Source organism: Pyrus communis, chromosome 1, assembly GCF_041283825.1.
Source record: "Pyrus communis isolate YQ-2024b chromosome 1, ASM4128382v1, whole genome shotgun sequence".
Classification (NCBI taxonomy): domain Eukaryota; kingdom Viridiplantae; phylum Streptophyta; class Magnoliopsida; order Rosales; family Rosaceae; genus Pyrus; species Pyrus communis.
Window position 1 is genome coordinate 2,501 of NC_142565.1, and position 11,949 is coordinate 14,449.

Consider the following 11,949-nt stretch of genomic DNA (forward strand, 5'->3'; position numbering starts at 1 on the left):
AACCCCTCAACCCTCAACCCTAAACCCGATGAGGCTCAAAAGAACTCGAAAACGATGAGCGCCAATGACATGCAAATCGAGAAGGCCCGAAGGAACTTCAAAACGATAAACACCGGCAACACGCAAATCGAGGCAACCCTAAACCCTAAATCCTTACTCCAGCTCAGATGCAAATGGTCCACATATCCCGATTAAAACTACCGTTTAGGATCGTTCAAATGTAAGTCCCCATCTCACATAGCCACAACTATCGTGGATTAGTTACCAAGCAGGTCACTGTAAAGACGGTGACCTGGAGTTTCTATGTATATTAATTAAATTGGAATTAGATTACATATTTTATCATAAGATATTCTACCACATGACTTATTCCATTGCGAGAAATCTTGCCAACTGCAGATATTTTGGACTTCTTGACATTATCACCTCGATTGGATTTTTAAGTTACGATCCAGAAACCAACTCTTTCAAAGATGTGATAGGTGAGTCGTATCCGTTGACAACAGCATCTCCCCACAGAGCCATTCCTGTTAGGAGAAAATTAGAGAGTTCTTTATGTTCAACGCATAAGCAACCTAAGCATATATTAAATTCATTATTTTTCTTTGTAAATACATTTATTTGGTGGGGATGCTTTATAAAGTGATAGTACTACACTGCATGGACAAAGAAACAAACCTATCCACAAAAACAAACCAGTTGTAGCTGCTAAGAAAAATTCCTTGCTGATACTGTTGAACCTGAAATTACTCGCAAATTACAAAACGATTCTTAGTAGAGATCAAAATTCCCACCAACAAGAACATTAGGAATATCCATTTGAAGATGAAGAACCAAAAATCAGAAACTATTACCAATACAAGCACACGATATTCCCATATCCATAAAAGAAAGAAGCCCAAGTAGAACCAGTGAACCTGCAGTCATTGTTGACCGTTATTTTTACTAAAACTCAGGTATATAAATCCATTATCAAATCAACAAATATATAGTTCAACGATAAAAAATGTCTTGCAGCAGTTTAAGGTCACTGAGATAGATAATTACCACATCAAGTCACGAATAAAAAGTGCACGTGGGATCATAAGCCCATTTCCAATCATTGCAAGCAACATCGAGGAAGCTGATAAACCTTTGATGTTGTCAGGATTTAGGAAATTTGTCCACTGAACAGGAAGCATTAATGGTGGTCAGATTAATACAAAAAATTACCAACAGAAATTCTAAAATAGTACCATTTGTGAAACTGGCATCCACATGAAGAGAAGTGTAGCTGTCCATCCAGATATTCCTCCAACAAATTTTATGCCACCTTCGGAGAGTTTTCCCATCCGAGCCTACAAATATTAGCAGCTGCAAGTCTGAAAAGACGCAAAATAGAATATCTTGCATTTCTCTCTTAATTTGCAAAGAAGAGAAAATTTTAAAGGAAAAAATAAAGTTCTCATTTCAGATGATAAATACGGGATAACTCCTTTTAAAGACAAGAGGTTAACTTTAAAACAGTTTCCCATTAACCTTAATGGAATATGTGAAGATTCAAGTAATAGAATAAAGACTCTTTGAGAGTAAACAAAACTTACCATAACAATTGCCACCACAGCTACAACAAAAGCCAATGCCCCGGGAAAAATACTGTTGGGTATATGTGGAACAAACGTAGACCACATAATCTACAATCATAATTGTTGAGAAAAGATATTAAAATTGAGCAATTGTTCGACGCTCTGCTTACCAATATGAAAAAAGATGTGAGTTTTAAGAGAGAGAGAGAGGGAGAGAGAGAGATCACTTGGGGAAGAACCGATAGCCCACCAACAGTAATAAAGTCCTCCCAGAAGCGCCAGAGTCCAGCATTAAGCCAACCAAAGTAATTCAAGAAATTCAAAACAAGACCAGTTGCGACAACAATGGAGGTAATGACAAAGTAAGGTAGAGGCATTGCATCTGCCATCGAAAGCTGAGCAAAAACCACATATAAGGAAATTACACCCAATGTCTGCACCACAATGGCCTCATTCTCCCTCTTCTTTGCAAAATATGAAAGCAGAGAAAGGTTTCCAAGTAAACCAGTAAACATTCCCTGCATTTACAACATTCCCCCCTTGCTTAGGCTACTAATGTTGATTATTTTCTAATATAACGAGAAAATATTCATGTTCTAAGCAGTAAGCAGCCTCCTCAATCCTCATGAATAAAGTAATAAGGTGGTGGCACATTGGCGATAGTGTATTACCAACTTACCATCCATGGGACTGCCAAAAGGGCAGCTTTATTTCCTGCCAGAAGATTTTGGGCATTGAGGTAGATTTGAGGCATTTGCAGTAAGAGAAATGGGATATTTGATGCGCCCGAGAACTTTGCTGTCCACGAATTCCATTGCTCGAAACCAGTTTTGCTGCTCGTGGATTTCACTGATCCCTTTTCCGGAGAATGGGGGAAACAATTTCAATTTTGAGCAATCAGAATGTATGAATATTAATGTTCGAGTTTGACCCAAATCAAAGGGCTTTCAATTTTGAGCAATCAGAATGTATGAATACCACAATTTGAATTTGGAGCAATCAGAATGTATGAATATTAATGTTTGAGTTTGACCCAAATCAAGGGGCTCAGAGTCACATAGTATATGATATTTATCAGTTAAGACCAAAATAATAACAATTATTATTGGAGTTTCAAATCTATGAACATCATGTCATGTCAGAGAGAATCAAACAGTTTTACACACAACGGGCAAATTGTTATCATAAGATGTGCATTACATCCCTTAAGTTACATATGAGGAGACGAAAAGAGAGAGAGAAAATACAACACAAGTAGTAGTACCTGGTGAAGAGGGTGAGGGACGTCGGAGTCAAGAGCGCTGAGAGTTGAGTGGCGCCGCAAACGCAAAGGAATGGGATGGTAAAAGTTTAACAATAAGCATTGGCCTTGGCCAGCGGAAGAGACGGTGAGAGCGTTGGTGTTGGTGTTGTGTTGGATTGACGAGGAGGAAGAGGAGGAGGCGGGAAAGGATTTCAGATGATGATGTTGTTGCAGTGGAGGATGAGGAGGCGGACCAGGGATGTAGGAGGAGTACGGCACCACCACTAGGCTCTCGGCCATTGATATTTGATTTGATTTTATTACACTTTCCAACACTCACTCAATGGAGTCTGGATCTTGGGGAATTTGGGAAATTTGGAATTGGATGCTTCTTAAGTTGCAGCGTGGGGATATGTGCGCATCTCCAGACGACACGTGGAAAGTGATATTTGCTTGCTCAACCTCATAAACTCATAACTTGACATGATATTGTCAAATCCAATCCAATGTCCATGTGATATTTCCATGTGTGCGAGAACGAGCAAGCGCAAAACGCAAGTTTTAAGCAGGCAGGAGCCAGATCCGAGAAACTTTTGCAGTAGGGCCGGCCTGAGAATTTCGGAGCCTCAGGCGATCTTTGGTAGTGGGTTCTAAAATTCTTTGATCTTGGATTATTTGTATATTGATTAATATAAAAAAGAATTCGTTAAATACATTAAAAAAATTCTATTTTCACATCAAATATCATTAAAAATTAATATCAAAAGAAGATAAATATAAAAATATTATTTAAACATTACATAATTCACGTTTTTAGACACAAATGTACTAAATGTTTGTAATCAAGAGTTTAAGATTGAGAGTTAAGAATAATAAAACTTGATGATCAAGAGAGTAAATAACAATAAAACTTAATTGACGAGTATAATAAATTCAACGCCAATTATTTCTCTTGTGTTTTTTTTCTTCTAAAATCAACAGCACACTAACGAATTGAATATTAAAATAATCCATTGAATAAAAAGTTATTGAAAAGAAAAATATAAAATTCAAAGTTTTGATTATCTTAAAGTACAATCTTTAAGATCATATGATAGTTGGTTTAAACATTCAATAGAAATTGAGAGAATAATCTTTAAGATCATATGATAGTTGGTTTACACATTCGATAGAAATTGAGAAAATGAGAAGTTGAAAGAAAAAAGATTGCAAAGAGACTTGAGTTTTATAACTTTATATGCATTTGGACAGATGGATTGGGAGTTTGACAAATAGATTGGCAGTAAATTTAAAAATTAAGAAAAATTAAGAAAAATCTAGTGACTGAAAGGCAGTTTTATGTTTTGAACTCAACACCCCAAAGAAAAATGAAGCCAACATTTCCAATGCACTAACAAATGAATTATGATATTTCTTACTTTTTTTTTGTATTTATATGTTAATTATAGGATATAAAATATTTTTGGGGGCCCTTCCGAAGTGAGGGCCCTAGGTGGGTGCCTACTTGGGCTACCCTCAGGGGCGGCCCTGTTTTGCAGATCTAAATTTTTTTGAAATACTTCAAAGAGATGGTTTATCAATTGATCTTAAGTTATTTTGAGCCTTCAATGTGAAGGGTATCCCACTTAACTTTATTCGGAGGGACACTTTATGTAACGACCTATTCCCAAAGTTTACGGTTTTATAAAATTAAAAGTATGAATTTACAAAAATGCCCTTCAAGGTGAAAAACGTTGACTTTTGTTGACCACCAGTCGTGTCACGTAAGATCTGTTTTCTTGGCGTATCCTCGTAGTACTCGTCACTATGAACGCGTGGGCGCAAACGAAACGTAATTTGAAGTTATAACTAAGGAATTATTAACGGTCAAAGTTGAGGGTAAAATGGTCATTTGACCATAAATCTGGAAGGCTCCAGATTTTGTTAGAGCATCAATCTGGTGCTACATGTGTGGCTGTAATGGAAAGAATAGGAGAGAAATGAGGGGGAGCTGCCCAATCGGGGAAGAAAAAGGGAGAGTGAACCAATAGGAGAGGAGAGAAATGAGGGAAGGGAGGAACCAGCCAACTCGGACCTCCCTTCGACATGAGCCACCCAACCCGGTAGGAACCATGGAATCCAATGCTTCCTTCGGGCAAATTTTGGTGAATTACGCCACGACACCACCTAAGAAACACTCCACAACCCTCCCTCTACCATTTCCACCCCAAAATCGAAGAAATTAGGCTCGGATTCTTGAAAAACCGCACCGATGGGTGCGGTGGTTCCACAGCGGCAATCCGTTAATCCCAAAGCTAACTCCGTCAACCACCACTACTAATAGACTTCCCTCAACCCCAGGAGTAAGGCCCAAGCATTGGATGAGGCGTCAAAGTTCGTTTAGGCATCGAATCAAGAACACCCGTTTCAAGGGTTTCCGACGAATCGAGGGTGATTTGAGGTATTTCCCGACCAAATTAGACTTCAGCCCAGGTATGAAAGTTGTTCCTCTCATTGATATCTACATTCTTGTAAAATTTAAGAATTTTTGGAGTTGTTGAATTTTCCGGAGAGTTAGGGCTGCTGGTCACCACGTGCAGCAGCGCATGGGGGGAAACCCAAGGTCCTTCCTTAGGTTTTTCAACGTTCCAAATTTGAATCCACCATCTATTTTCTCAAATTCTATCGTTTAGGTATAGTTTTACTAAATGGTCTCAAATTATAGTTAGGTGCATCGGTGGGAAGTAACTCCATCCTCGCTAGCTTGAGCAGTTCCTGGGAAACAAAATATATGTGAGTAGACCCCCTTCTAAACTTGCATGTTTTTATAAAATATTAGGCTTGCATACATTGAATATTTCATGAAATGTGCATGTTTTCTATTATGTTTTATGGATTCTATAATCATGCTTTTTGAAGAATTTATGATTTATATAAATTGTTTTTACAAAATATTTAGAATTTATCGAACTACGTTTTATGAAAGGTTATGAATTATTGGGTTTTCGTATATGAAATTTTGTGGATTATGAATACGATTTATTTTACGGATTTATAAATATGCACTATCATGGATTGATTGAGATGAGCTTTTGAGCTTTTGAGCTCCGAATTAGATATGAGGTTTTCGAGATATGTTTTCGGTACTTATCTAGTGGGTTACCATACAACACATCCACACAACAAGGATATGTAGATGTCTATGGCCATAGGACACAATTAAGGATATCTATGTATATGTTTCTTCTCCGGCGTAACCCGGAGTCGTATAACTTCACCTTTAAGTGATGGGGCCTACCATGTTTCTTCACTGGTGTAACCCAGTGTCGTACAACTTCATCTTTGGGTGATGAACATGTACTTCCTTCAGGCGAATGAGGAGTTGATGATATTGATGATATACCCTAGCTTTACTAGCCCGGGGCCAGTGTCGGTGTGTGATGTATAAGTTTCTTCTCCGGCGTAACCTGGAGTCGTACAGCTTCACCTTCGAGTGATAGGGCCTACCATGTTTCTTCACTGGTGTAACGCAATGTCGTATAGCTTCATCTTCGGGTGATGGATAGGTATTGCCTTTGAACGAGTAAGATACCCCTAGAGAGTACAGTATTGATAAGATTTACGGGTTTGCATTCAGGCGGCGATAGCACAATCATCGAGCATTGTTTTACACTTACATGTTTTATAAATGTTTTTCAGTGCATGCTAGAGTTTTCAGAAAACCTATTATGTAGTATTATATTTGTTTTCAAAATAGAGGGTTAGTATGTTCATAAATAAAATGGTTTTCTTATTATTAGTACTATTATTATAAATTTTGGTCCATCCACCATTTTGGTTTTGTGCCCTCTCAGGATTTAGATTCGAGGCACACAATCCCGGCGTCAGGACATTTCTACTTAAGCATCTTCGAGCCTTCTCTGTGTAGGTCTTATTCCTCGATTCGTACATTTCTATAATAATTCTTTCATATTATTTTTAATTAGTTGTATGCTCTGAACACAGTTCTGCACTAGTAGACTTCCATCTAATCTCATATTTTAATTTGCATGCATGTTTAAAATGGCTTCGTCACTTTCGAATGTCAGCCAGCACGTGCCTATCATGATATTTGGAAATTTCAGGGTTGGGGTGTGTCACTTTACTGCCTCAACTTCTATTTGAGACACTTTACCATCTAATATTCTGAATTAAACTTTTGTTTTTGTCGCAAAATACCGCCTACCATCAATACGTTAGAACATCATTGTCAAATAACAAAACCAAGTGAGGGAGAAATAGGACTGTATAGTTCAATATGTAAATTACAAAACCATATCGAAGCCAGAGAGTTACTTCGCAATTCAGACTTGTCATCAGCATTTGTTTGTACATATGAAGTTGTATCTTGTACGTGAAAGACCAGGCCTCAATCAAGGCCCCGGGGAAAATTACTCAAGTAAAGAAGCATGAATCCTCGTATAACTAACTGGGATAGTAATAGTTTTTTCTCCAAATATAATATAATACGTACATACGACAAAATTCTAGGCTCCAAACATCTGAAGAGCTCTTACCTGGTGAAGTGAGAGAACTTGCTTTCTTAATCATCTCTCTCTCTCTCTCTCTCTCTCTCTCTCTCTCTCTCTCTATATATATATATATATATAGACACACACACTATCTCAACCTGAAAACAACTTGAAGGTAAACTTTGTCTCGTAATTCCTCTTCTGTTCTGTATCTATACATTCATTCATTCTCGACTCTCAAATACTTGAGACCAAATTAATGCTCGACTAGCAAGGCCTCCATCTCGTTTTTCCTCGCACCATGTTTCAGTTTCTCAAGAGCAACAAGTCCAACTTGCCTAACTCTTTCTCTGGACAATCCTATACTGCAGAGTTCACATAATCACATGGTCAAATTAACAAGATGCAAAAGACGTCAAGACTAAGGTAGTTTGATGGATGTTAGGCCCTTATTTGGACTCACCGTTTGCTAATGTCCTCCCATGTAAGACCTTCATTATCCAGACCATAGTAAAGCCTTATGATCTCTCTCTCCCGATCCCCGAGCATCATATTTATGAGCTTGTTTACTTCATCCTGCAATATATACAGAGTAAGAAGTAACTTTTACGACATAGTATCACTAGTTTTTAAAGGAATGAAGGCCAGCTTTAACGATTTTTAAAAGATCGTACCATTTGGTTTTTCTTTTAAGGAACTTCTATTATTTTTTTATCTGGATGGAGATGCTTGAACTATCTCCTTCTGATACAAGTCCCACTTTTTCTAGGTTGTTTTAGATTGTTTCTTGTATTCTTCTTCTTACCTTGAGTGCCAACGCATCCACCCCATTCCACGGGACATTCTCAAGGCGATTATCTGCAATGTACTGTAAAAAGAAAAGTAGCAAGGGAGAAGGTCAATTACAAGACAGAAAACTGGCATGCAAGGAATAGAAAATTTACTGAACTGGAATGGCAGAAATTGAGGTGGTGTAATCGACACTTACACTATCATGAGTTTCTCCTGGAAGTCCATTCAAAGAGGGGAATGCGTCCCTATCAAGTGAAAAAACCTTACTGATTGCCTGCAGATCAAGAAACTGCATGGTCAGCATGGAGATAACAACATGAGAATGCAATAAAACAGAATACCACAAGCACTTAGTACCTCTGTAGCATTCCTAACTTTCTTTCTGGACATATTCAGACTTTCTGCGATTCTCTGATATTGAAATGTAATACAAGAATCACATATCAGCCAAGAGAGCAGAGTGATAAATCAACATTGTCACTGTAAGTAAAAACATTTGAAACTTATGGTTACTGGCATCAGCATGTTCACGGATTTTTTGTGAGCAAAGCAATTGCTTTCTGAAGATAATAACAAAAGACTTACATCAATTGATGGAGCTATTCCTTTCTCTTCCAGTCTAATTTTTGCATTTCTGATTAAACCTAACCTCTCGTGCAAATGTGTTGGCAGTCTCAAGGTTTTGGAATTTTCAACGAGTGCTCTTGACACACCCTGAGAATACAAGGAAAAAGTAACCATGGTTAGTTTAGCCAATCAGTCAATTTTGCACGTCAACAGTAAGTTATTTACCATTTCAAGGGGAAGTATTGGCATTACCTGACGTATCCACCAGTAAACATAAGTAGAAATTTTGAACCCCTTTGAAGAATCAAATTTCTCAATTCCATGCAACAGTCCGATGAACCCACCCTACATAAGAGACGGTGAACTTCTCATATGAGATTCCAATAAAATTCTGTCTTACTGTTGTTTGGGTCTATATATTGGGGTCTCACATATGAAGTAACAAGAGAAAAAATAACCTGGATTAGGTCAGCCATTTCAGCACCCATATTATCATATTTTTGAGCAATGGACATGACCAGACGAACATTGCTCATTGCCAGCTTCTCTCTTGCCAAAGAACATTCGATCAACTTTGACAGTAATTCAGCACGGGAAATCCTCAATGAAGTTGCAAGTTGTTTATCAGAGGGCTCACATCCCAGTCTCTCCTTCAGTCTGGAGATCCAAATGCAAAGATTAGGATTAGAAACAACCAGATAGCAACAAACTTTTTCTTTCGGAAGGAGCCAGTCTCCATAAAGGTCAACTTACTCGAAAGAATAATTTAATTAAAACATTAAGAAAAATATATACTCCAACCAATTACCTCATACACCCACACTCCTCACCCAGTAAAAAGTAGAACTACCTGCTCATTGTGAAGAAGCCTAACTTGGCAAGTTGAAAAGGGTTTTGTAAACAACATACTTTCTACATTATATCTAGTTTTTAACCAATAAATCAATGTTTCAGCACTTGTTCTGCAATCACTCTCAATGTCTTGTCATGGACATTGACCCACTTAATTTAGTACTTATGATTCATAGAACATGGAAAGTTATTAAGTGTTATAACCTTGATTTATGCTCCTCGACAGAGAGGCCAATTTTAATTTTCCTTGACAGGCGTACAACCTCATTGTGAGTCAGCAAATCCTCACTAAGAACACCCTTCGCATAACCCTTTAAACGATTCTGAAGCAGCTCTGGACTCATGACTGGCCTCAATGGCTTATTGGTGCTAGGTTGCGTTAAACAACGATTTGCACTGAAAGCATTCCTCCTAGTACTCATTCTCCTGCGGCGAGCGGATACCCCAGAACAAGTGACTGGTATCCTCTTGTTCGTTGCTGTTTTTATTGTTGAATCCATAAATACTTTTTTCTCAAAAGAAAGATTCCATTGCTTTTCGAGCATAGACTTCTGTAGCAAAAGAAGTGCGTCCACTGAATATTCAAGACCAGAGCTTTCCTCCTCCAGGTCGTTGAAGCTGTGAAACCATTGCTGTGCGGTTGAGGAAGGACCAGAGGCAGCATCTACACGTTCTTTGAGAGCCCTACTGGAGTGGTCGGGTCGATTGGAAGACGGAAATCTAGAACTGGTGTAGTTGGAATTAGACTTTCTGGCAGTGACAAGATTCTTTGTTGACGAGAAATGGCAATGTAAGAATGCGTGGTCATTGAGATGAAAGAGTTTTTCTGTGATATCTGAATTATAAGAGGAGGAGGAATTCAAGAGCATCTTCCCCGTAGTAAGGCCAATAACAGCAGCTATGGCCATCATATGCCTTTTCCTTGTGTGTAAACAATTACCATAACAGTAACAGTTGCTGTATTATTTTATGAATATGATGTATCTCTATATATGTATGTATGTAGATATAGCTTGAGTAACCCAAGAGTAAGAGCAAGAGCGGATTGATTAAGTTGTTGTAGGATCTGCCACAAATCAATTAGTAAGATTTGCATTAGTAAACGAAGAACTACTAGTATGACTATGAGTAATATTAAGTACGAAGTTGAAGGCAATGATTGAACAAACGAACAGAAGAATACATGAATCATTCACGTAGATTAAAATAGAAAAGAAAAGGGAGAAGCAAAAAGCGACGGATTGGATGAAAGCACAAGAGCGAGAAAGTACGTATGTATATGTGGAACTGAACTAAAATTGCAATTCCCCAATCCAGTCCAATACCCATGATGCTATGATGAGGCCATGGATAGAAAGTTGAAACAGAAAGAAAATAAACAAAATTATTGCAAGCTATCAACCCTGCGATGAACACATGCATATATACATATACATATTTCTATGATAATTCTATCAATCTCAAATAGGAAAGAACAGGGATTTGAACCAGAAGAAGAGTGCACAAGTAGCGTACCTGACAGACTGAATCTCTCTCTCTCAGCTGAAAAACAAGAAGACACCGAACGAGCGAATGGCGACGATGAACCCAAAGTTGTTGAGCAGCGCAACCAATAAACAATCAAGTATACAAGGCAAACTCTTTCCTTCTTGCCTTCCGCTATAAAAAATACAAATGAAATCAATGGTTTTTTATTTTTCATTTTTCCGCCTTTATTTTTCTTTCTCTAGTGTTTTATACATGTCATAATTAAAATTAGAAAAAGTCGATTTATTGTTAAAAGATATGGTACGGAGGGACGCTATTGGTTGGAACAGATTGAGTACAGCTTCCTGTGGTCAGCGACCTGCCATTATATTATATTTTACTCTTCCAAGAGCCAAAACAAACCAACCTAACTGCATAAGTGGAAATATAAGGATGCTAAAGAGATTCTTTTAAAGTAAAATTATTCACCATTTTATATTTTTAGTATATTATTGTATAACGTTGGTATAGAAATTGTGCCAAAAACGTGAGGTGGTACAGAGTCCATCCCACTTTTGAAGGGTCTCCTTAACATTTTTCGTGAAGATATAGATATGGGTCATCACCTTATACGTCACCGCTTAACAAACTATGAATTACATTGGACGCACATACATCGATAATAGTGCCTTATAATTATCATTCTAGGGAGCATTTTTCTTACCACCTCAAGCAATGGTAACGCTTAGTACCTATTTATTATTATTTAATGAGTTTAATTTTTGAGATTTTTGTCTTTCCACTATACAGATCTCGAAATTTAAACTCATCTAATGATGATAAATAGAGTGATGGCAAAAAATATTCCTATTATTTTACATGTTCTGTTGGCCGAAACACTCTCTAATGAACGAGATGTAAAGTACATATCTTTGTAGAAAATGTAAATAAATGAAATGCCAAATTTGCTTCG

The 11,949-nt window shown here is 37.6% G+C and overlaps 2 protein-coding genes across 3 annotated transcripts; both read right to left on the reverse strand.

Annotated features, from left to right (window-relative positions):
* Window positions 1-257: 257 nt before the first annotated feature.
* On the reverse strand, window positions 258-3,357 carry LOC137720690 (maltose excess protein 1-like, chloroplastic). The gene is made up of 9 exons (XM_068459788.2): window positions 2,830-3,357; window positions 2,245-2,421; window positions 1,793-2,083; window positions 1,584-1,673; window positions 1,236-1,337; window positions 1,048-1,166; window positions 855-917; window positions 679-740; window positions 258-527 (listed from the first exon to the last, which is right to left on the reverse strand). Exons 1-9 carry the CDS (start codon window positions 3,106-3,108, stop codon window positions 445-447), a joined length of 1,266 nt encoding a protein of 421 aa, XP_068315889.1. The 5' UTR covers window positions 3,109-3,357; the 3' UTR covers window positions 258-444.
* Window positions 3,358-7,226: 3,869 nt separating this feature from the next.
* On the reverse strand, window positions 7,227-11,220 carry LOC137720972 (RNA polymerase sigma factor sigA). 2 transcript variants are annotated; one of them, XR_011066601.2, is made up of 10 exons: window positions 11,025-11,217; window positions 9,714-10,575; window positions 9,116-9,314; window positions 8,910-9,002; window positions 8,676-8,804; window positions 8,448-8,501; window positions 8,287-8,364; window positions 7,973-8,166; window positions 7,762-7,874; window positions 7,227-7,663 (listed from the first exon to the last, which is right to left on the reverse strand). XR_011066601.2 is itself a non-coding variant. In XM_068460099.2 (10 exons), the coding sequence occupies exons 2-10, from the start codon at window positions 10,418-10,420 to the stop codon at window positions 7,555-7,557; spliced, it is 1,545 nt and encodes a 514-aa protein (XP_068316200.1). In that variant the 5' UTR covers window positions 10,421-10,575; window positions 11,025-11,220; the 3' UTR covers window positions 7,227-7,554. The 2 variants fall into 2 exon arrangements, 1 of the variants encoding a protein (XP_068316200.1); XM_068460099.2 differs by having other exon boundaries at window positions 8,104-8,166; window positions 11,025-11,220.
* Window positions 11,221-11,949: the final 729 nt, after the last annotated feature.